The 25,694-nt window shown below is 34.7% G+C and overlaps 1 protein-coding gene across 1 annotated transcript in view; it reads left to right on the forward strand.

Annotated features, from left to right (window-relative positions):
• The window catches only part of AKAP9 (A-kinase anchoring protein 9), a 153,202-nt gene that overhangs the window by 105,983 nt on the left and 21,525 nt on the right, over positions 1-25,694 (forward strand). Inside the window, exons 23-38 of the mRNA XM_052639055.1 lie at positions 5,515-5,677; positions 6,472-6,684; positions 7,817-7,855; positions 9,253-9,485; positions 10,436-10,555; positions 12,107-12,283; positions 12,899-13,003; positions 17,941-18,093; positions 18,450-18,629; positions 19,582-20,658; positions 21,845-21,985; positions 22,473-22,961; positions 23,374-23,437; positions 23,528-23,649; positions 24,197-24,388; positions 24,656-24,844. Coding sequence (XP_052495015.1) covers positions 5,515-5,677; positions 6,472-6,684; positions 7,817-7,855; positions 9,253-9,485; positions 10,436-10,555; positions 12,107-12,283; positions 12,899-13,003; positions 17,941-18,093; positions 18,450-18,629; positions 19,582-20,658; positions 21,845-21,985; positions 22,473-22,961; positions 23,374-23,437; positions 23,528-23,649; positions 24,197-24,388; positions 24,656-24,844 — 3,657 coding nt within the window. The remainder of the gene's footprint in view (positions 1-5,514; positions 5,678-6,471; positions 6,685-7,816; positions 7,856-9,252; positions 9,486-10,435; positions 10,556-12,106; positions 12,284-12,898; positions 13,004-17,940; positions 18,094-18,449; positions 18,630-19,581; positions 20,659-21,844; positions 21,986-22,472; positions 22,962-23,373; positions 23,438-23,527; positions 23,650-24,196; positions 24,389-24,655; positions 24,845-25,694) is intronic.

Below are 25,694 nucleotides of genomic sequence, written 5' to 3' on the forward strand. Positions count from 1 at the left end.
ATAATCATGATGGTGTGATCACTCACCTAGAGCCAGACATCTTGGAATGTGAAGTCAAGTGAGCCTTAGGAAGCATCACTATGAACAAAGTTAATGGAGGTGATGGAATTCCAGGTGAGCTATTTCAGATCCTGAAAGATGATACTGTGAAAGTGCTGCACTCAATATGCCAGAAAATTTGGCAAACTCAGCAGTGGCCACAGGACTGGAAAAGGTCAGTTTTCATTCCAATCCCAAAGAAAGGCAATGCCAAAGAATGCTCAAACTACCACACAATTGCACTCATCTCACGCGCTAGTAAAGTAATGCTCAAAATTCTCCAAGCCAGGCTTCAGCAATATGTGAACCATGAATTCCAGATGTTCAAGCTGGTTTTAGAAAAGGCAAAAAAACCAGAGATCAAATTGCCAGCATCTGCTGGATCATCGAAAAAGCAAGAGAATTCCAAAAAAACATCTCTTTCTGCTTTGTTGACTATGCCAAAGCCTTTGACTGTGTGGATCACAACAAACTGTGGAAAGTTTTGAAAGAGATGGGAATACCAGACCACCTGACCTGCCTCTTGAGAAACCTCTATGCAGGTCAGGAAGCAAGTTAGAACTGGACATGGAACAACAGACTGGTTCCAAATAGGAAAAGAAGTACATCAAGGTTGTATATTGTCACCCTGCTTATTTAACTTCTTTGCAGAGTACATCATGAGAAACCCTGGGCTGGATGAAGCAGAAGCTGGAATCAAGATTGCCGGGAGAAATATCAATAACCTCAGATATACAGATGACACCACCCCGATGGCAGAATGTGAAGAACTAAAGAGCCTCTTGATGAAAGTGAAAGAGGAGAGTGAAAAAGTTGGCTTAAAGCTCAACATTCAGCACAAAAAGATCATGGCATCTGTTCCCATCACTTCATGGGAAATAGATGGGGAAACAGTGGAAACGGTGGCTGACTTTATTTTTCTGGGCTCAGAAATCACTGCAGATGGTGACTGCAGCCATGAAATTAAAAGACGCTTGCTCCTTGGAAGGAAAGTTATGACCAACCTAGACAGAATATTAAAAAGCAGAGACATTTCTTTGCCAACAAAGATCTGTCTAGTCAATGCTATGGTTTTTCCAGTGGTCGTGTGGATGTGAGAATTGGACTATAAAGAAAGCTGAGTGCTGAAGAATTGATGCTTTTGAACTGTGGTGTTGGAGAAGACTTTTGAGAGTCCCTTGGACTGCAAGGAGATCCAACCAGTCCATCCTAAAGGAGATCAGTCCTGGGTGTTCATTGGTAAGACATTGATGTTTAAGCTGAAACTCCAATACTTTGGCCACCTGATGTGAGGAGCTGACTCATTTGAAAGACCCTGATGTTGGGAAAGACTGAGGGCAGGAAGAGAAGGGGATGACAGGGGATGAGATGGTTGGATGACATCACCGACTCAATGGATATGGGTTTGGTGGACTCTGGGATTTGGTTCGGACAGGGAAGCCTGGCGTGCTGTGGTTAATGGGTCACAAAGAGTGGACAAGACTGAGTGACTGAACTGAACTGTCTGGAATTTTAGACAGCAGTGCTCCTCCCCCATCCCAAACCATATTGCTATAGATTTCTGAGCTTTCTGTAAAAAATGTCATTTTCTCCTAATTATTAACTAACTGTGAAGAGTTTGGGTATTGACTCCTCTGAAGATATTTTGTGTAGTCACAGTGGCTATAAAAATGGGTTTTTGTTGGTAGACTTGGTTTAGTGTGGGATTTTCCCATAGCAGATAAGGTTTTGTGAGTTAAGGATATTTAGTTACTGGGGAGAGAGAAGTCACCACAGTGAAAGAGTTTTCATTTATTTAAAACAACTTTCATGTTGTTCAGCTTTTGATGTATGGCAAAACCAATACAATATTGTAAAGTAATTAGCCTCCAATTAAAAGAAATAAATTTAAATTTAAAAAAAAATTCCGAGTAACTGGCTTATTAACTATTGTCGAGGTTTCTGAAGGTACCAGAGGGCCACTATATACAACTTGTGCTGTTAAATCTTAGTCAGAGTTCATAGTGTGGGTTAAGTGGTATAGTTATCAGCTATTGTACATTATACAGTGCAGCTTTTAAAAAGAGGGTTTTTTTTTTTTCCTTAACAACTACTCTGTAAATAATTCAGTGTAGAAATAGGGTATAACCGAACCATCTATATTTAGTTTTAATGACTGCTCAAAAGAATGGGTATTATTTTAAGGAAATATCAAAAGGAAATACTTAGTTTTCCACAAAGAGTTACAGTTATTGGGTATAGTTGAAGAACTGATTGATAATGTGGATTCAGACCTTCTTGATAATGTGGATTCACACCTTCTTGAGTTTACATTTTTAAATTAAAACATGTTTTAATGGAATGGAAAAACACTGGCTTATCTTAGAAGTATTATAAACTTATCTAAATATCCTTTTCAGAGCTCTGACGTGGACCTTAGATCCTGTTAGGCAGGCTTTTTTGTGGGCGTGTTAATTCAGATTCCACCTGTCAGTGTACCTATAGGTACAGACATTAAACCACACCCTGTGTTCTGACCTTTCCTCAGGGGACACTGACTAGAATCCTTTGGCTCAGCATGAGAGGCTATTTGAATAGCTCAGTTCAGAAGAGCATTGAATGAAGCAGCAAGAACAAGGGAAATAATGTTGCAACTGCGATTCTTAAGACTGCTGCTATGGAGACTTCAAACTTGACTTTCCCTGCCAGGTTTTACTTGGAAGGCTTTTACTTCCACAGACATATTTGATAGCGAGAGCAGTTTTATTGCTTAGCTAATTAGATATTTATATTTTCATTCTTTCATTCTTCAACATTTTAGTCATTATTCTAATTAAAAACATGTTTACTTGCTTTTAGTTTTGTTTTATTTGTTTTTGTTTTCTTCTGGTTTCTTTGTTTTGTTTTGCTGAAGACTGGTGGGGACCTAATTTTTCTTATTTGTGGGTTTTTTTTCTTTTGTTGTTTAGTTGTATGAATTAATTTTTATGTTTATTTGATAGTGCTAAAGAAAAATTTTCATATTGCTATGGTATATCTTTATAAAGTAAACAGAACTTTTTAGTGTAGTGGAAAACTGGTAAAGCAAATAAGGAAAATTAGCAGCTATAACTTCTAGAATGGATTCGTACAAGACCTATTTGGCAGCTGTCAAACTTAGTGACTCGTGGTTGGAGGAACAAGATGAAGACATCTTTGAGGTTGAATCCCGTGTACCATTACCACATCCTTTTCCTCTGTGTGAACATTTGGATGAAAATAACTCAGTAATTATTAATACTTCTATTTTTCATATTATTCATAAAAGAAATGGACACATATTAAAGCTTATTTCTAAAATTTCCCTGCCTACCCCTCCTTATTCAGTAAGTATAAAAATTTGGTTTTTTTATAGTTTTATGCTGTCAGTTTTTTATATATTTAGTGAAAAAAGCTATAATGAGAAATGAACTTTAAATGTCTTTGGTAAGGGTAAATGGAATAGAATCTTGTTTTCCTGTTTGGTTCATTCATCTGTAATGATTAATGTATTGAAGGGCAAAATTTCATCCACAAGCCCCAACTTGGCAATGTGTTTAATTCCATAAAGCTAAATGAGATAATATTTCAGTTCTGCCACGCCAGACAAGCTATTTAAAAAGATCCTGCTTGTCCTTAAGAATCTGACTTCTCTGTGTTTATGATGCCAGTCTTTAGTAAAAGCAGGCTGGTTGTATTTGAGGGAATAGGCATTCTCACACCTAAAATAGCTAAGTGAATTGTCATTGAGCCAGTCGTTTGGCATATTGGCTCTAGTTCCAGAAACGAAAAAAGAATTCCTGGGTTCTAATTTCAGTTTTTTTGCTAACTGCCCAAGGAACTTATATTTAATATGTCATCTAATCCTGTGAGAAAATACGTTTTCCTGCTTTTTATGTGAAATGTATATTGTGAACAGTGTTAAGAGTATTTAGCATAGTTAATCTTTCAGGTTCATTTGACTTTTAAATGCTGTGAATGATTTACTCCAAGTTATTCAGCCCTTTTAATGACTTTCATGGCTTTAGCGATGTACTCCCTTATATTTCAGATGCTTTCAGAATAGTTTCATTACCTCCCCTGAAGCTTTTACATGTTAGAGTGACAAAATATTTACTAATTGTTTATAAGTACTTTTAATGTAGTTTTAAAATTGTTTGAAAATACTGAATATGATATCTTTATATATTTCACATTATTAGGTATAGGTATTACATAAATATTAGGAATAAACTGTACCTTACCTAGATAGAAGAGATTTTTTAACATTTAAAATGTTTACATAAATATTTGAAGGAATCTCTTATTCCAGTAAGGTGTTGGTGCTCTCTGCTGTAATAAATGGCATTGGTTTGCTGGATCTACTGTGTTTGAGTCCCTGCCAACTTTTTTGCTTTGCTTTGTAAAACTGAAGTTACTGATATTTCTTGTAGGCTTTACAGTAATATTTAAATGCATCTTAATGAAATTTTATACCTTGTCAAGAGATAGAATATAGAAGCAAACTTTAAAATTTTTTCTAAAGAAAGTATTTATTTTGTTGTAAGTGTATTGTATTTGTATAGTAAATTTGAAGAAAGAAAAAGCTCATATCCTAGTTACTTCAAGCTGTGAACTCTTAGAGATTCATATATTTACCAGGCAGCCATTTTATAATGTACAGAAAAAAATTACATGTGGAAGCGGTTGATTTATTTTTAAAATATTGACTCTGACTATAAGTACAGAAGCATGCTGTATATAAATAGTTCATATTTTATGATCACTTTTTAATATTAAAAATTAATATGTACTGGTTATCCACATTAGAGGAAAGTAATCTTTTGCCAGTCAAAAGTAAAAATGTATATATATGAATTTTTATCTTTGTTGAGGTAACAGCATATTACTAGTGATATTTTAGAAAATATTTTGTGATTAAAATGTTTTTAATATTCAATTATGACTCTTAAATGTATGTTCATATTATTTTCCAGTAATAAGTTATGAATGATATTTAAAACAAGGCTAGTTACATGCTGGTTGGATACTGATTTATCCAAAAACAAAAAGTTACCACCAAAAGCCTTGTTTAGTAACTCTAAAATGTATTTTCTATGGTACATTTTAAAATTCTGTGGTAAATTTTTTTCAATTTAATAATGGTGGTATTAAGTACTAGAAACATTTGAGCTCAGTTTTCCCCCTTATAGTTGTTTCAGTAAAAACAGAGAAAGCAGGTGCTAGCAGTAAGAAGCAATTATTTCTGTTCAGTTAAGTTAGAATACATCTCTTTATACATCTCTTGTGCACAGCTAAAGTATCTACGGAATTGTGCTATCTACTAATATTAGCATGCACTAGAAATATTAAATGACTACAGTTCAACAGTATATCTTTATTTTCATTAAAAAATTTTTTTAAAGCTCTCATGGAGAATGGCACTGATATTCTTAACACTTTGTCTTCCTTCGTGTATGCTTTCCCTCTTTTTTTTAGCTGGAACATGCAAAAGTTACACAGACAGAATTGATGCGTGAGTCGTTTAGACAGAAACAAGAAGTGACTGAGTCCCTCAAATGCCAAGAAGAGCTGCGAGAGCGCCTTCATGAGGAGTCCAGGGCCAGAGAGCAGCTGGCTGTGGAGCTCAGTAAGGCTGAGGGTGAGTGCCCTGCTGTTGGCTATTGAGGATGGAGAAGTTTCAAGTCTAAAAATAGATTTTGGTGCAAGCCAAGTTTGGAAACCAGCAATCTACTTTTAATTTCAAATGACCATTGAAAAATAGTTGTAGCTTGTCTTCAAAATTCCTCTAAGCAGCTTTTAAAACTACATATAGTTTTTAATTATAAAAGTACTTAATAGAATTATATGAAAGTATTTAAAATTTTAGAAAATACAAAAGTGAATGATAGTGAGTTGTTACCATAATCCCTCCATCCTAAGACAGCTCTTTTCATTTAAAGATGAGGGAACTGGAACAGAGATACTAATAAATTGTTCGAAGTCACCTTTAAATGCTGATTCCAGGATTTAAGCCTCTGAAGCCCCATGCTATTTATATCATACCATGCTATTGTGGGGGACAGGCTTCTAGAATCACTTAAAGTATCAACTTTCTCTAGTATATTTAAAATGTGATTCAGTTCACAGGCGTTTGGTTTATATTAAGCTTTCCAGGAACCTATCTCTTTAATAAAATATGTTATACCAACATGATGTGATAAATTAGCATAACAAGTAAGAGAAAATTCAGAGAAATTTCATATTTAAACACAATGGCTAATAACAATACTGTATTGAACACATTATAGTTGCTACTATTATGAGCAGCAAATTGATTTAAGATTTTTAATAGGCTGAAATGATTTAAAATTTACTGACAGTACACCTTTTTTATTTATATAAATATATAAGCAAAATTTGAAATAATAATTGCATTCTTTGTTTATTTTATAGGTGTCATTGATGGCTATGCAGATGAGAAAACACTTTTTGAAAGGCAAATTCAGGAAAAAACTGATATAATAGATCGTCTTGAGCAGGAGTTGTTATGTGCAGGTAATAGATTACAAGAACTAGAAGCAGAGCAACAGCAGATCCAAGAAGAAAGAGAATTACTGTCGAGGCAGAAGGAGGCTATGAAAGCAGAGGCAGGCCCTGCTGAACAGCGTACGTATTTCTCGACTTTATATGAACTGTTACTTAAAAGTTCAAGATGACTTCTTTTTCCCCTTTCAGTGCCATTATTTATGTTTTCTGTAGGGATTGAAAAATAATAAGAAAGTCTGCCTTACTAGTAATTGTCTTATTAGCCAACCATGTGGAATCAGGTTTGGTTTTTTTTTCCTTTTTCCTTTGGCATATGATAACAGGAAGGATAATTCTTTGTATCTCCTCAGCCTCTGCCTAAAGAGAAAGCTGGATATAATGAAGCAGGATTTTTTTTTTAAGTTGTATGAGATTTAGTTCTTTTAATTGCAGAAACGCAGCAAAATGTACGCCTGGATTAACTAAGAGCACTGATCAGGCACTAGTTGTGAGCAGGGTGGGGTGGATTTCAGCCTGCAAGATAATAGATTGAAAAGGCTGTTAGAAGCAGGCTGACATTTAGTTGAATATAAGCAGGAGTTCAAAGAATAAATAAGTTTACAGATAACCTCTAATCTTTTCTTAAATGAGAAATTAGGTAATTAGTGGTTTAAAAAATAGGTGTCAGTCTTTGTAACAATGGAACTTTAAATCCTTTTAGTCATATCCTGTCACCTTTATATTATGGCTTCCCTGGTAGCTCAGTTGGTAAAGAATCTGCTTGCAATGCAGAAGACCCCGGTTCAGTTCCTGAATTGGGAGAAGGAACGGCTACCCACTCCAGTATTCTGGCCTGGAGAATTCCATGGACTGTATAGTCCATGGGGTTGCAAAGAGTCGGACACAGCTGAGTGACTTTCACTTTCACCTTTATATTATACATGCAGTTAGAATTATAAATGTGTAGTTTTACTAATTAAATTTTATCAATTTAGAGATACAACATACATTCTTATAATATGGTGAAGCTTTTCTGGTTGCTCAGATTTATTTAATACAGGTTTAGGGTTGGCATCTTTCATGTGCAAAGTATATTTATCATGCATGTGAAATATTCAAGGAATTTGAATACACCTCAAAATGTAACCTGTGACCGTCAGTATGTTCAGCTTTTACTCCTAGTTGTTGTGTGTGTATGTATTACTCTGTTTTAGGAAGTAGCTGACACGTAAATCACCATGTTCTGTTGTGTGTGTGTGTTTTTTCCTAATAGGACTAGTAGATGCTGCAGTCGATGCAGCGCCTGGAGCAGGTGTGTTTACACAGTTGCATGGCCATTGGGTGACCCTTGGATTTTTCAGTCAATTAACATATCTCTAATTTTGCTGCTGTGTTTCATACTTACAAGTTTTTCTAACAACAAAAAAACTTTCTTACAATAAAAATTTGGAATTAAAAACTGAGATTCATAGTGACTATCATCATATTATTCCCACAGAGCTTAAGACTATTTCAGTTTTTTCAAGAAAATGGATGAAATAGTGGTAGGCAATATAATATAAATTAAAAGTTATTTTCTTTGACGAATATATTAAGTTCTCACAACCTATGACTTTTTACAGTACTCTTTTCTAAATCAGTATCTAAGATGATGGTATCAGCAAGATCAGTGAAATTCAGTGAAGAGACTTTCTGGTTGATTACTTTTGTATTAACATCTAAATCAGTGTTGTTTAAAAGGAAAGCTGCTTTCTGTGGATTCCTAATCCTGAGTACAGTGTTGACAGACCAGTTAGTGTAGACTCTGGAGTTATATTCATTCCATTTTCTTCATTAGAGAATTGTTTTACTTTGCTGTATAAAATTTATTATTGTATGATTAATAATAATAATAATAGCTAACACTTACATGTATATGTAGTGCTTACATAGTCTAGGCACTGTTTTTCACACATTGATACATTATTTGACATATTATAAATTAACTTATTGTGGGGAAATAACTCAGAGGTCAGTACTGTTACTAACTCCCATTTGACATACAAGGAAATTGAAGGACATCATATTAAATGTCAGAAGTGGTGGAGTTAGGACCTTAGCCCACAGTCTCTGCACCTAAGCACCACACTGCCTCTCATACCTGTCAGTTTTCCCTTGATACACACACGTGAACATGTAAGACTAACTCGGGAATGTGGGTCAAATAAGGAGTAAGACTAACAGGAAACTCTGATTCTGGTTATGCCTCTTTTCTGTAACTCTTACTTACCTTGGTTAAAGATTTACAGTATTTGATTTTCGTGTGTGTTGTGTATGCATATAAAAATGACTTTACAGGTTTAGAATGGATTGATTTTCACCTGAGGTGAGTTATTTCTGGGCTTGAATTTGGTTAGATTTTGCTCGTTTCCTTGTAGTGAAAGTGGACTTTGAGGGGGTCATTTGCTGTGTTCTTTTATTGTTCTTAGTGATAGGACATAATTCTTTTTGAATTCTGTATGATTTTATTGGTACTAGCTTGCTTACTTATATCGGAATATGTTATTCTGATATTTTCAAATGAGCATTTTCCTTTTTTACATGTTTTTGAAATGAAACTCAGCCCCTTAAATTCATGAAGTTAAAATCTGAACATAGTTATGGCTGATTTCCCTATCACAACATCATTAATTGTGACTTAATGTAGTATATTTTTGCATTCATGAACAGAATTACTACAGGAGACAGAAAAACTGATGAAGGAAAAACTAGAGGTACAGTGTCAAGCTGAAAAAGTGCGTGATGACCTTCAAAAACAAGTGAAAGCTCTAGAAATAGATGTTGAAGAACAAGTCAGTAGATTTATAGAACTGGAACAGGAAAAAAATGCTGAGCTAATGGATTTAAGACAACAAAACCAAGCACTAGAAAAGCAGTTAGAAAAAATGAGAAAATTTTTAGATGTAAGTATTCTTCAGTTTAATAATTTTTTCATTGGAATGCTACTTGCTACTATTCTATGTTGTGGATTTTAAATTATGAAAATACTTAAATTCTACTGTTTTTATCTGTGTCATTAATTAATTCAAAAGTATTATTTCAATTAAAAATTCTTATTATGCGGCTTTCAGAATTAAAAGCAGTATGAACAGATTATGAATAAGCCCTACCAGTTAGCCTCTCCAGACTCATAGTTAAGAAGCTTGTCCGAGTCTTTTTCTGAGCTGGTAGTCAGAGCAAGTAAGGATCCTAAGAGCTAACTGTCCACCATTTCACCCATAAAACGTAATGTATACACACAAGTAACGGTGTGCCCTGGAAGCAATGAACTACAGCTGTGTTCATGCTGTCATTACTGTCTTCCAAAAAAGATGGTAAATCTCTAATTTCATGTGGATTTTCTTCTTTGGAGTTTCATTTAGGTCTTATGTTATCTTCACAGATCAGAGAATCAGATTCTAACACACTTTGTAATTTTAGGTATTTAAAAAAACCTAGATTAAAATGAAAAAAATGTATCTACAACACAGTTTGTTCTACTATAGCTTAAATACTGGGAGTCCTCCTTTGTTCCAAAAAAAGTAAATTCATTTTAAGGAGACCATTTAAATTTCATTTTGTATTTAATATTACTTGAATTTAAAAAAATGTCGTGCTTCAGATAACATTTAAGTGCTTGCATTTTTGCTGAAGAGCCCTAGGTTATGTATCATACAACAGGAGCCTTACTAGTAGCTGCTATGTACCATGCAACAAGTGTTACCTTTTTAAACCTTTTTGGTTTGGAGCATTTCTGTGAGCATCAGTTGTTCATCTTCAAACAGACAACTGTACCTACAATTAAAGGGAAGTAAGGGAAATAATAACATCAATAAATATTATTTCTTCAGTTACTATCATTATTACTCTTTAGGAGCAAGCTGTTGATAGAGAACACGAGAGAGATGTATTCCAACAGGAAATACAGAAACTAGAACAACAACTTAAGGTCATGCCTCGATTCCAGCCTATCAGTGAACACCAAACTAGAGAGGTAATGTTTTTATTGATATTGTCTTCCATGCATTAATTTGTATATTATGTATAAAATAAGATTCATATCTTTAAAAACTTGAATTCTTTCTGTTGTATATCAGTTTTCAAAATCAGAAACTTACAATATGAGAAGGTAAAGATACCAAAGAAGTATAAAATACCTATAACTCATTGTCATATAATGTTATCTACAGTCTTATTTAACAAAAGGTATCTTTAAAACAAAAAGCCAGAAGGAATCTGATGTAGAAAAGCGTTATCTACTGGAGCAGTAGAAAAGTTAGCAATCCCCACTGAGTTTGTAGTCATTCGTTGTGTTCCTGACATATTCTATATTTTGAAAAATAGCTGTGTGTTTGTTGAGCCTCAAAAGAATATTTAAGCTCTAGAACTTAGTCATTTCCTACTATTTGTTTCCTTACATTTGAAAAGAGTGATTTGCCTCATTCATAAAACTTAAGGAAACTAACAAGAAAGTACGTCTTTGATTTTCTTCCAAAACATTGTGATCCATTTGTTCTCTTCCTCTTTAGCCAGATCTGATTCTCCAGCTTCTGATTTTCTCAGGATCAAAAAACCAAAAACAGAAACACCGAGCTGTTAGCAGTACACGGTGCCATTTTGCTATGCCTGCTTTGTTGTCTTCTCCTTTAACCTCACTCCAAGTCTTAGTCCACCTTTTATTGTTCAGGCTTCTCCTCAGGCTTTATTACTGTCCTTTCTCAACCTCTAATTGTAGGTAAGCTAGCATTTCTTTTAATGTTTTAAGGAAGAACTACCATTTTTAGATAATTTCCTCTAAGAATCTCACTGAAATAAGGTAGAGTTTCTTTTTTCTTACCATCATATTTCTTTTTTTAAATAAGCTTTCTCTCTCCATTTGAGCAGAACTAATTTCACAAGCTCTATTATTGATCTTTCCTATATCCTTCCGTCTGCTTCTTAACCGAACCACTTTTTCGGGGCACATGGATCCCTTGCACTGCCTGGCATCCTGATCCCTCTCCTAGGCTGGTGGAATGTGTGAGCTGAAAAGTTACTTTTTTCCAAGTAACTGTATTAGAAAAGGGTCCCCAGTTCAATTCTGTCCCTATGGTATTTTAGAACCACTGTATTATTATATGTGTTGATAAACGGTTGGTGGAAAGAAAAGTATAATCCGTGGAAGTTTTTTTAGGTCATTGTATCTCACATATGAATGTAAGTACTGTGTAAACTTGTTTTCTTTATTAGGTTTTAGTGTGGTTGTGCCATTAGAGCTTACAATTCAACATTATTCAAAAATGCATTTATTTTTTCCTCCTAGCAGGGAAAACCTTAGTCTTAACAGAGCTCTTAAAAGAATTGGTGAAAGCAATATTATTTCTCTTTAACTAGTGCTGCTTAGATGCATCAACTCAGAAAATGCTGCTATAGTTGGAGGTGATAGTGCCATCCTTATCAAAAAAGCATTAAGCATAGTATCTAAAAAAATTTGAAAGGAGGATAGATTTATTACTAACATCCTTACATATTTTAACATTACAGTTTTTTATTATTATATTTCCAGGTTGAGCAGTTAACAAATCATCTGAAAGAAAAAACAGACAAGTGCAGTGAGCTTTTGCTGTCTAAAGAGCAGCTTCAGAGGGATATACAGGAGCGGAATGAAGAAATTGAGAAACTGGAATTCAGAGTAAGAGAGCTGGAGCAAGCCTTACTCGTTAGTGCAGACACTTTTCAAAAGGTGTGACATTTTCTTTGGGTTAATTTTATCTAGTGTTTTAGTACAGATTACGCTTAGTTCCATGAACACTTTATTTACATAAAAAAATTACTAAGGACTCTGTTGATATTATTGCATAATGTATCTGTATGTCTTCATTAACATCATAACCATTTCTGTTTATTCTTTTCTCCAAATATCTCTTGCATACTGAGTCCTGATTAAGAAAGATTAATTAAGCCAGAAGACTTAATTACCCTTTTAAGCATTAATAAGATTCTAAAATAACAGCCAAGTGAAAATCGGTAGGCACCAGTTCAGGCTGATGCCGTGCCCCAGACTAAGAAGCAGTGAGATCTCTTCCTATTATGCTAAAGAAGAGCAGGATAAGGACATTTGGGAGTGGAGGAGATGAGGGGTTAGCTTTCATTTTACCTGAGAAATGAATTTTAAGATTGTCAGGCATTCTTGTTTTAATTTATATAAAGTGCATTCAAGAGTGAATGTTGTAACTTTCGATTGTTCACTAATGTAGACTACTTCTAATTCAAGAAACAGAATTGTTACTTCTCCAATTAAAATGGATAATTAGGATTTAATGTCTGAAATTTTGGGAAAATTTTTATATATTTAAAGGTAGAGGACCGGAAACACTTTGGAGCTGTAGAAGCTAAAGCAGAATTGTCTCTGGAGATACAATTGCAGGCAGAGCGAGATGCCATAGACAGAAAGGAAAAAGAGGTGAGTTTATTTTTAATGACAAAATGTGGCTTGAATTACTTTAGAAAATTTAATTTGATTAGAATGGAGTTTATGGTGTGAAACCAAAGTATATAGACTGTTTCTTAGCTCATTGCCTAAGTTGCCGTTGAAGACAGTAAACATTTGAACGAGTAAACTGGAATGAAGAAGAGGGGCAAGTGGCCTTGACAGAGGAGGGAGTTTTGAGGACAAAAATGTGGCCAGTTTGGTAAGTATGAATTAAATCAAGCTGAGAGGAGAGAGACTAGTGTTGGGGCACAAGGAAGTATCTTCCTCCTGGCCTTGCCATAGGCTTTGAATTACTGCTGCTTTCCTGTGGAGTTTGTTTTTTCTAAAGTTATATTTCCCTGGGAGATAGTAGTGCCTTTTTACAGTGTACTAATAAACATGTTCTTAATTCTATAAAGTTCTTTTATGTTTTTCTGCTCCCTCCCTTCCCCCTAGCCCAAGAAAACCAGAAGATGCACTTTTAAAACAGCCATCATTTTCAAGTCCTAATTATTTGAACCTTTGTCTCTCATCAGTTTTTCTCTGGCATATTGTACCTTACTATCTAGCTATAGCATATCATTTTAAATGTTTCAGAGGTTTCAATTGCATTTTTATCTCTTTCCATATTATTTTCTCAGAACATTTGATGTGTATTTATTGAGTGTAAACAGTTTATAAATGTTAATGAGTACTTTGAAAAAAAGAAGTTTGATTTAGATGTCACCTAAAACTATAGCTCAGAGAACTTGTAGTTTAGAGAAGAAAAAAGTCATCTATATAAATAATGGAAATGATTATTTTCATGAAAATTATTTTCTCATTATCCCATAGTACTAACTAATGCTTATCTGAGAGATTCTTACTTATCTTATTTTTTGGCTTTTATGTCAGTGACTGGGGACACTTTTGTTGACATATAATTACTTTCGTTGATGTGTGCTTCAAAAAGAATTAACATTTAAAGATTTCTATTACACTAAATAGTCAAATAGACGATCTGCTTTCTAAAAAGATGGGACTCCAAAACTGGTCAAAAGGCAGAAATAATTGATTAAATATAGTAAAATTTTATATTGTCATTTGAATTTTATTTAACACTACTTAACTGCTTAATTTCTTGAAGTAAGGATCCATTAACTGTCTCCTGCTTACTTAGAATTATATTTGTTGGAATTGCAAGAGACCTTAGAGAGCTTGTATCAACTAGCTGCCAGTTTTTACAGATGAAACAGAGCTAGACTTGTTGAATGAGTAAAGAATTAAACTGACAGCTAACCTTGATCTACTCCAGTATCCTTGCCTGGGAAATCCCATGGACAGAGGAGCCTGGCGGGCAACAGTCCATGGGGTCACAAAAGAGTCAGACATAAGTTAGTGACTAAACAACAAACTTGGTCTACTAATTTTGAATAGCAGTGACACGTGTTCTCTCAGAACCCAGTCACTCAGTAACTGGAGACTGAAAGATAGGGATGTAAAATTGAAACATATCTTTTAATGAAAATAAGTTCTTAAACATTCTCTCCTGCACTAGACAAATGTTTTCAGATATCTGATGGTATAAACGTAGGATGTCTATGTGTTGTTATATTTGAGATACTTCCCACTACTCTCATAGCCTAAATTTGTGTACAACTTTTTTAAAAGTTTATTATAATATTTAGAAATCGGAGTGAAAGAAAAGAAAACCTTAGAAGATAAGGGTTTCAGGCTGTATAAGAGAAGGAGAATAATGTGGAGAGAAATAGAAGAATTCAAGAAAAAGATGCTTTCAGTAGTATAGGTTTTAAGTAAAGCGACTTAGCAGCAGCAGCAATGAGATCTAACTTACAAATGACAATAGTAAATAATAACAGTTAACTTTGTTGAGGTCTGTGCTAGAACGTGGTCGGTATTTTAATTAATGCCTTGTGTCCTTAACCTTATGCTCTCCCTGAGGATAGGTTCTTTTGGTGTTTCCACTTTATTCTTGAGTAAACCAGATCTTAATAAAGGTTAAGGAACTTGCTCATGTTCACACAGTAAGTGGCTGAACAAGAATTCCTCCTCAATTTTTCTCATTCTGGAGCTTTGTGATGCTTTACTGCCAAAACATCCAGGCACGTTTTGCCTTGCTGATGAGAAATTATCATAGATAGTCATTCAGTATTTGTTGTAGAGCACCACTGTCCCATTTTAAAACCAGCACCAGTCTCAAGGAATCTTGTGTCTAATTAGGATATATATATGTATGTATGTGCTGGACTGTGATAAGTTGCTTCAGTTGTGTCTGACTCTTTGTGACCCTGTGGACTGTAGCCCACCAGGCTCCTCTGTCCATAGAATTCTCCATGCAAGAATACTGGAGTGGGTTGCCATGCCCTTCTCCAGGAGATCTTCCAGACCCAGGGGTCTAACCTGTGTCTCATGTCTCCTGCATTGGCAGGAGGGTTCTTTACCGCTAGTGCCACGTGGGAAGCGCGCGTGTATGTGTGTGCGTGCATGTGTGTGTGTAGCCCGTGTGTGTGTACACATTTGAAAGAAAAAAAATTCTTAAAACACGAATAGGTGCTAATTAATGTAATCCAGACAATCTAGATATCATTTGGTAGCTAAATTAAACAAGGTTAAACCAAAAAGCTGCCATTCTATTTTTAAACCTTAATAATATTTTTCTGGTTGTTGGTTGTCATAGCCTCAGTAATAAGACAGCCAGGGACCAAAACTGAAGTCTGGCTGAGAAGAGGAAAGAATGCCTCATAGTGTCATTTTGGGAATTGAAGTCTCTATTTTGATGCCTCAAGTTCAGCTGCTCATGATGGGAATGTTAGTGCTTTAGATGAGTACTTCTGGAACTTGAATGCGCTATGAATCCCCTTAGGGATCGTTTTAAAATGAAGACTCTGATTCAGTATGCCCGGGGTGAGGCTTGAGAATCTGTGCTTCAAACATGTTCCCATGTGATGCTAATTCTCCTCCTGGGACTACACTTTGAATATTAAGGCTAAGAATTTAACCGTAAACTATTTTATCAAAAAAGAAAATAAGTATGAGGTGAGACAGGCAAGGGCAGCAATTTTGAGCTTAAATATCTATGTATGGGTTGAAATAATACCTTGTCACCGAAAGTAGTCATAGAGGATAGAAGAAATGTAAATGTCATTTATTAGGTAACTTTGAAGAAGATATAATCATCACAATTTTCAGGAGACTAACCTGATAATTATATGTGTGCAAGTAATAACTATATTTCAGGTGTTATTATTCAGTTTAATACCAGTATTAAAGAAAATTATTTAAATGTAGGTCTTAGACATTAGTTATTAGAAGTAGGATGAATAATAGTTAAGAATGTCAGGTTCCAGAGGTAAACTCCTGAGGTTCAAAAGTGACTTCCACATACTAGCCTTGTGACTGCAGAACAAGGGATTCCTGTCTCAGTGACTCCCTTCCTCATCACTGAAATGGAGATAATCCTAGTAAAGATGTATAAAGTCATTACAGGGCTTTTAAAAAATAATACATATAAAGCGTATCATGCAGTGTCTTAACAGTAAATGGCCTGCAAGCGTTAGTTGCTCAGTCACAGCCGACTCGTTGCAACCCCACGGGCTGTAGCCTGCCAGGGTCCTCTGTCCATGGAACTCTCCAGGCAAGAATATGGAGTGGGTTTCCATTCTTTTCTTCAGAGGATCTTCCCGGCCCAGGAATTGAACCTGAAACTCCTGCATTGCAGGCAGATTCTTTACCATCTGAGCCATCAGGGAAGCTATGAATGATGGCTGTTTATCACTAGTATAAATACGATTTCTATTACAGAAATATTAGCTTAAATGATTTTGAAGGCCTTTGCTTTGCTAGTGCTAAGATATAATTCTGACTGCTTGTACTCGGTCACTCTGTCGTGTCCAGCGCTTTGTTACCGCATGAACTGTAGCCTTACAGGCTCCTCTGGCCATGGAATTCTCCAGGCAGGAGTCCTGGAGTGGTTGCCATTTCCTCCTCCATCTGACTACATGTTGGTGTGTCATCAGAATGTTCCCCCTTTCAAGTTCTAAGATGATGAATAATTTATAAGTGTTCTCTGGGCCCCCTGCCACTAAATGCTGCCCTTGTATCTTAGGTTGGTCTTAATGCAGCAGTTTTGATCATTAGATAAATAAACATTTGAAAATCCATTCATTAAAAATGTACTAAGAACTTGCAAAGCATTGAGGTAAACAACTCTTCCTGTCCTCAGCAAGCCCAATTTTTAAAATATAATTAGCTCTTACTATTCACCATTAGTTTCAATCTCTATATAACTATCAAAGAGCAGTTGCTTTACCATTAGTGGTAATCTGCGCTCAGAGCTGAATTTCAGTTGTCTTACGCATGGGAACACTCTAGTTTTCTCCTAAAATGATTTTACTAACTTACTCTGTAAGTCTCTGTATGTCAGACCTAAGTATCTCTTGGTCTTAGAGTCTGCCTCTGCTCCCTTCTGCCCAAATAAGGCATGTCGCTGCCAAACCTTAAGTATTAATATGGACTAAATCGAGTTAGTCTCACTTGGTGGCTAAAATAACTGACTTAATTCTGTAGCTTTCTTGAGCCTTTTTGATAGCAGTTAATTTAACATAAAATAAGATTTAAGAATGTGGATTCTTTCCCTTCCTCTCATGACTCTTTTATGCTCTATCAGAAGATAATATTTGGTAGGAAATGGCTCCTTGTAGCCTTCCTCTGAAGGAAGGATAGTTTTAAAGTGTTTAGTTTGAAAATGTCTGGAAACCACGCAATTATAGCTGGCTTAGAGAAACCCCTTTCCTTTATTTTCATGGCTCACCTGTTCTAAGCATGCATCCTGTAGAGCTTAATCCAGCAGGCTTCATTCTCTCTTGGCAAATAAACATCTATATGAACAGTTGTTTTTCTCTTTCCCTTTGATAATTTTGGTATCAAAGATCACAAACTTAGAAGAGCAGTTAGAACAGTTCAGAGAAGAACTGGAAAATAAGAATGAAGAAGTCCAGCAACTACATATGCAGTTAGAAATACAGAAAAAGGAATCTACTACCCGCCTACAAGAACTTGAACAAGAAAACAAATTATTTAAGGTAATTGCTCAAGGAAAAGTTTGCCTCTAAATAATTCATTGTTTTTTTTGTCTTGTATAGTCGTAGTATTAAGCATTTGCTAAATCCAGCTGCTACATAATGCTTAACAGAAGAATAATAGCTGCAAATGGATTTACATAGAGTTTATCTTCAACCCAACATAAACGTTTGAATTCATCAGATACGAAAAATTTTGGAGACCTTTATCAAAACATTTTAAGATTTATTGATTTACAATAATTATATAGTAGCTTTGAACGTTTTGGGTGCTATAGCTTGGTAAGAGTTAATTGACAGAATGGTCTAAAGATCACATGTAATGCTCTATCATCTGGAATGGTTATCTTTGTTCCTAGGATGAAATGGAGAAACTAGGATTTATCATAAAGGAATCTGATGCTATCTCTAATCCGGATCAACATGTACTGTTTGGGAAATTTGCTCAAATAATGCAAGAAAAAGAGGTAGAAATTGACCAATTGAATGAGCAAATTATGAAACTTCAGCATCAACTTAAAATGACAACAGATAACAAGGTATACTAATTAAAAATTACTATATGAAACTATTTAAATGAGAATTTTATTTTTATTGAAGTAGTTGATTTACGCTATGGTGTTAATTTCAGGTGTATAGCAAACAGACCTAGTTTTCTCCAGATTATTTTCCATTATAAGTTATTATAAGATATTAAACAGAGTTCCCTGCTTATACAGTGATCCTTTCATGCTTATCTTTTTTATGTATAGTAATTTGTGTTGCTGTGAACATTGGGGTGTGTGTAACTTTTCAAAGTAGACTTCTTGCCTTTTCTGGATATATGCCCAGTAATAGAATTGTTGGATCATAGAGTAGTTCTGTTTTCCTTTTTTTAAGGAACCTCCATACTGTTTTTCATAGTGGTTAAGCTAGAATTTTAAAGGGCAAAATTGTTATTTTTCAGTTTCTCTTTGAATGTAAAAACCAAATAAAACCTAATTCTCTTTCATCCATCAATTTTAATTTATTAAGACATATTAGTTTAACAAGCTATGTGTATTTGTATCCTAATATTGTCAAACATTTTTGATGTTTCATAGTCTCTGGTAACTCAGATTTCATCATATCATTCTAACTGAAATATTAAAAACTTCAAAATTCTTCTATTATGTTAAGTTTTTAAATAAGATAGTGATATTTAAGCACTATCTGTTATAGACTTTTATTTTAATACTTTCATCCTTTGTATTGATACTATTTTACTTATAGGAAATCAGCTATTGAATGCATAAATTACTCTATATTTAATAATTTTCTGAAAGAAGTTCTAATTAAGGTCATTTTTGGTCTGATGTAAGACTTGTGGTCTATATGAAAATTTAGTATTTCTGAGAAGTATATTATTTTTGTGTATGTGATCAATACTTTAAAATATTGCCTTAGTAAAATAAAATTCCCCAAATATAAATACATAGTTATTACATTTGTTGTTTTTTTGTTAACTGATAGGTTATTGAAGAGAAAAATGAACTTATAAGGGATCTTGAAACCCAGATAGAATGTTTGTTGAGTGATCAAGAACGTGTGAAGAAAAATAGAGAAGAAGAAATCGAGCAGCTGAATGAAGTGATTGAAAAACTTCAACAGGAATTGGCAAATATTGAACAAAAGACATCAGTGGTTGCTAATTCTCTTCCAGAAGAAGCAGATAGTTTAAAACATCAGTTGGATATGGTAACAGCTGAAAAACTGGCTTTGGAACAGCAAGTAGAAAACACTAATGAAGAAATGGCGTTGACGAAAAACGCCCTTAAAGAAACCAATTTAAAAATGAACCAACTAACAGAAGAATTATACAACTTAAAGAGAGAACGTGAAAATATTGGAAAAATCCATAGCATACCAGAGAAAAGTGCTAACATAGCTATAGATGACCTGAACAAAAACAAAGCAGGACTAGAGGTAGTCTTTCCTGAGGATGCTCTTCAGCCCCTAGAAAATCAGACTCACCTCAACTGTTTTGAAGAAAACAGCAAAGTTTCCATAAGCAGCTTGGAAACAAAGGTGCTGCAGCTTGAGAGCACTGTGAGCGCAAAGGACTTAGAACTTACCCAGTGTCATAAGCAGATGAAGGACCTGCAGGAGCAAGGCCAGTCTGAAAAAGAAGTGTTGAAAAAGAAGATTGTAAACCTACAGAATATACTTGAGGAAAAAGTTGCTGCTGCTCTTGTGAGTCAAGTCCAACTTGAAGCAGTTAAAGAATATGCAAAATTCTGGCAAGATAAACAATCAGCTTCATCAGAACCTGAGAGAACAAATGTACAGGATTTGACTCAACTAACAGAAAATGAAATGGAGTCAGATGTGTCAGCACTGACCTTGAGAATATCAGAATTAGAAAGCCAGGTGGTTGAAATGCAGACTAGTTTGATTTTAGAAAAAGAACAGATAGAAATTGCAGAAAAAAATGCTCTGGAAAAAGAAAAGAAGCTGCTAGAACTGCAGAAGCTATTGGAGGACAATGAGAAAAAACAGGGAAGCAAAGAAAGGGAAAGAAGCCCTCCAGGAGATTTTGAAGTTCTCAAGGTTAGTTTGTATTTGATCTTTTTCACTTAAATACCTTAAGAAACTCTTTTTCCCTTTTCTTTAAACTTACTACTAACTTATTACATTCATACAATGTTCTTTATATCTAGCAATTCCATATATAAAGGGTTTTTATAAAAAAAAATTGCCATTCTGGACGGTCATATTATTATCACTAGAATAATGGATACAGACTGTATTTTGTATAGTTTTAAAATCACAGTGTTTATTTTACTGCCATAGTCATTATGAGCAGTCGTAAGTAGAGCAGTCCCAAGAAACGCAGAAATGTTAAGTGTAGCACATGTCCTCTGGAACTTGTGTGGATTTCTTCCCTGTTTCTTCTAACATGCATGTTAAGTGTTACCATTCCTTTTACACAATGAAAAATATCAGAATATATTAGTGTTCTAGTGCATTAATGTATGAGTGATAAATCATTTGCTTTTACAGATTCTATAGATACCTCTGTTAGATTTCATCCTTTCTTCTCTGAAAGTCTGTTTATGTAAAGTTCTGAAAGCGTAGGTGTTTCTTAGCATAGGACAGATGTGGAAGGACTTTAATTTTCAGATTCTCACTTTATATATTTGCAATTTTGAGTAATGTGTAGTCTTATACAGAACACCAGAAATTAACTGATATATTACGTTCCTATGAATATTTATTTGTCAAAGAGTAGTAATTCTTTGCATTTGCTAGGCTTTTTCCTTCTAGCTAACTGACACTATATAAATTACTGTAAATAATATTTAAAATAGTAATGTGACTTTCCATATGATTGAAATATCTTAGTAAGACTTTATTATATCTAAGAAATATCTTAGTAAACCACCTCATATCTTTTGAGGAGAGTGATATGAAAATTTTTTGAATAGATATCTGAAACTGTTTCATTAATTATAAAATTTTTTAGGATATATTCAATTGACATGATTTACCTTTCATTGGCAGAAAAATCATTCTGTGTGTGTGTGTGTGTGTGTGTATGTGTGTGTACTGACTCAAGAATATAAAATCATGGTTCTGAAGAGTTTCCCTGTTTGCTGAAAGAAAATAGGTCATTTTAACCCCTTTAATCTGATAGGCAGTTGTTCCTGAAAAAGCTTTATTGAAATATTCAAGTACCTTGAATTTGGCTTTGTTTTTTGAAAATGACGTGTTTGTGTTTTCCACTACCATTCAGACAACTGCTGAGCTGATTCATACCAATGAAGAAAATGGATTTTTGGGTCAGCTTGAGACTGTTAGAGCAGAGTCAGCAGCTACCAAAGAAGAACTTGCCAGTTACAAAGAGAAGGCAGAAAAACTTCAAGAAGAGCTTTTGGTAAAATTAATAACATAGCTTCTATTTCTACCTATTTTATTTCAAAGTGTATATTCTCTCAATATGAAAACAATCCCAGATCTATAACTTAACAGCTAGGATTTAAAAATCTTTCATAAATTTGATGAAAAGTTATTATAAATTTCATTGCTCTCATCTTTCTTGTTTGGTTTTACTTGGAATCTCTTTTAATCTTTTAGTCTCTTAAAAGGGGGATGCTTTTAATCTTCTAGTCTAGTTAATGAAAAAGGAGAAAGATGGATGTTAACCCCTGAGAACCAAAAATAGAGTCCGATAAAATGATTTCACTTCTGTGTTAATCTGTGACTCTACATATATGCAGATGTGTATGAAAACTCTGTTTCTGAAATGTTTTCCATGTTATTCTGTGGAAAATGAGCATATTAACATGAATTATACTCTCAACCCTAAATTCTACATGTGATATTTTTACCTGAATGTTCTAAACTGTTGTTTTATGTTTTAGGTAAAAGAAACATATACGGCATCTCTCCAGAAAGATTTAAGCCAAGTTAGGGATCAACTCAAAAAGGCAGAAGCAAAACTAGCCTGCTTCTCAGAAAGAGAAGATAATACTGAGGCACAAGAAGACAGAAAGGTCTGCACATTAGAGCCACTTCCTGTGAAAGTGGGTCAGAGCTCCGCATCCCAGACAGATGGGACCCTCAAGGTCAGCAGCAGCAATCAGACTCCACAAGTTCTTGTTAGAAATGCAGGAATCCAGGTTGACTTACAGAGGGAATGTTCATCAGAAGAAGTCACTGAAATAATTAATCAGTTTACTGAAAAGATTGAGCAGATGCAAGAACTACATGCTGCCGAAATCCTGGATATGGAATCCAGACACATTTCAGAAGCTGAAACCTTAAAGAGGGATCACTATGTTGCTATCCAGTTACTGACAGAGGAGTGTAGTACCTTGAAGGCGGTGATCCAGTGTCTGAGGTCTAAAGAGGTATTTGGTCTTCACAGTGTATTTTTTCAGCATTCTGTGGTTGGTTTTTTTATTTTTCCCCCCAAATGTTATGTTGTTAAGAGACAAATTTGGGGGCAATTTCTTCCTTATAATAAAACTATAATTTAAAATCTTTCTTTTGTGTACAGTCAAATAGTAATGTCCTACAAAGCTCCTATGCAGATTTAAAACCTGATGTTATCATTCCTTAGTTTATTAATATCTCTTATTATGGTAATATCCCTGAAGAAAAAAATTAAAGCCTTACTGTAAACCATGGATAGTTTTATTTATTTTGAAAGGTGTGACATATTTGTTTGTTTGACAGCATTACCAAAAAAGTAAAATGTTCATTGGACCTTTTTTTTTAATAAAGCAATAAGTGTTTTATTTCTTTGTTTTCTCTGATCAGGGCTCCTCAACTCCTGAGTTAACACATGCTGATGCTTACCAAACTAGAGAAATATGTTCCAGTGGTAAGTTATATAAACTTCTGGAATTTTTATAGTACTTACTTAAAAAAGAGTTTGTTTCTCTTTAATAGTCAATGGTTTTCTTTATTTTAGATTCTGGATCAGACTGGGGTCAGGGAATTTATCTTTCACAAAGTCAAGGATTTGACACAGCATCGGAAGGCCAAGGAGAAGAAGGTGAAAGTTCAGGAGATTCATTTCCAAAGAAAATAAAGGTACTAAAAGGCATCCAACTTTGAGTAAAACTTAGTGAGTGTAGTTTCTATGTTGAACATAATAGTTTAATTAGAAGTTAGTATAGAAGATCTTACTATATTAAGATCTCTCTGAAGAGAGAATTTCATAGCTAGAAGGAAACTTGCAGCTCTAGTTTTATTTCTATATTTTACAGATAATTAGAGTATATTTAATTGTATAAAGATTTTTTAAACTTTCCATTCCTAATATTTTTGTTTGCCAAATTATTAAAGCAGTCTCAAAGTCTAGAACCTATCTTCTCCATATTTCTTTTGGTCAAATTAGTGCCTGATATAAATCCAAGAAGAGCACGTTAGATAAATAGAAAGAACCTAGGAGATGAACGCCACGTAAGGGCATAGGCAGTCTTCCGGGATCGGTGTGCCCCTCCGCAGGAAGAAAGCGTTCGGTCATGGCAGGCTGGCACTCCCTTTCTGCAGTGGCCTTCCTAAATCTGTCTAACTGGGATTCCTCTCTTCATGTCTGAAAATGTCTGAATTCTGGCTTTTGTGTTGTGGCTTCTAGGGGCTGCTGAGAGCTGTCCATAATGAAGGCATGCAGGTGCTCTCGCTCACCGAGTCTCCCTGTAGTGACGGAGAAGACCATTCTGCTCAGCAGACATCAGAGTCGTGGCTGGAAGAGAGAAGAGCTTACCTCAGTACAATCTCATCTCTTAAGGATTTAATCACCAAAATGCAAGTGCAAAGAGAAGCCAAGGTACTCAAAGACTATTGTGCATCTAAGTAGCCTTATATGATGTTTATCAATAATGAGGCACTTTGTTTGCCAAATTAACTGTTGTCTTTTTATGATGTTTTTCACATAAATTTCTATGTATTGTTTAAATGCTCCAAGTTGCACACTTGAAAGTAAACTTGTATCCCCTTAGACTTCCAGTGTTGATTTTGGTTAGCAGACAGATTCATTTCTAGAACGGTTCTTAGTGTATTTGAAAACTAACTTTTGTTTTTTGTACTCTGTTAGGTTTCTGATAGTTCTCAACCTCATGAGAGCTCCTCCGACTGGCGAGGTGAACTGCTGCTTGCTCTTCAGCAGGTTTTCTTAAAGGAGCACAGTGTTTTACTAGCCGCATTTCAGACTGAACTGACAGCTCGAGGTACAGGAGATGCGGTTGAATTATTACACTGTTTGGAGCAGAGAATACAAGAACAGGTATCAAAATGAGACTGTAAGAAGAACTTTAAAACAAAGAGTGCTTTTTAGTAGTAATGAGAAAATGAGTCTTTTATTAGTTATTTATTAGAAATACTTACAGTTGTTTATTAGTTTTAAAGTAAGTCTTAAGGTTCAAATTTTAACAGGAGCCACTAAGAATATTTAGGATAAAAAGTACTACTACAGATATTTTCTCTTATGTTAGAAAATAAGCAGGACTAAAAATTAATGAGTTAATCAGCCAATCTGGGAAGTTAGAAAAAGAGAAACAAAATAAGTCTAAAGAAAACAGAAAGAATAAAATACCATCAGTTCTCTTTATTTGCACTAGTAAGATTGGTAAAGCTGTTGTGACTATTGAACCATTGCCAGCAGGGGAATGCCTGTGAGTCCCTGGCGGTGACATTTTTGTCAAGCAGTCAATATATAATCTTGTTTTATGTGCATTTCTGTTTAAAGACACCCTATTGATTATGTATTGTCGAATCATTAACATTGAACTCATGGCCAGCTGCAGTGTAACTTAAACAAAACTTTTCTAACACATGCATTTTCTCTGAAACGTATCTTTCAGCCTTGTTGTGCTGGACAATGCTTCATGTCTATGCTTGGGAACCATTTTAAACAGCAAAATCGTCAATAAAAAGCACAAGTGTACCCAAAAATACGGCACTAAATGGATGACAGAAAGGACACTTGTTTACAGTATAAGAAATAAAAGATGGCAAAATATCACCTTGCTCGATTTCCACTAGAAACATGTGAATGTGGCAATTTAAATTTCTTGCCGCTCTATGCACATGTTTGAGAATGACTGTTAAGAGCATCACAAGTATTGAATTTAGGG

Source organism: Budorcas taxicolor, chromosome 4, assembly GCF_023091745.1.
Source record: "Budorcas taxicolor isolate Tak-1 chromosome 4, Takin1.1, whole genome shotgun sequence".
Classification (NCBI taxonomy): Eukaryota; Metazoa; Chordata; class Mammalia; order Artiodactyla; family Bovidae; genus Budorcas; species Budorcas taxicolor.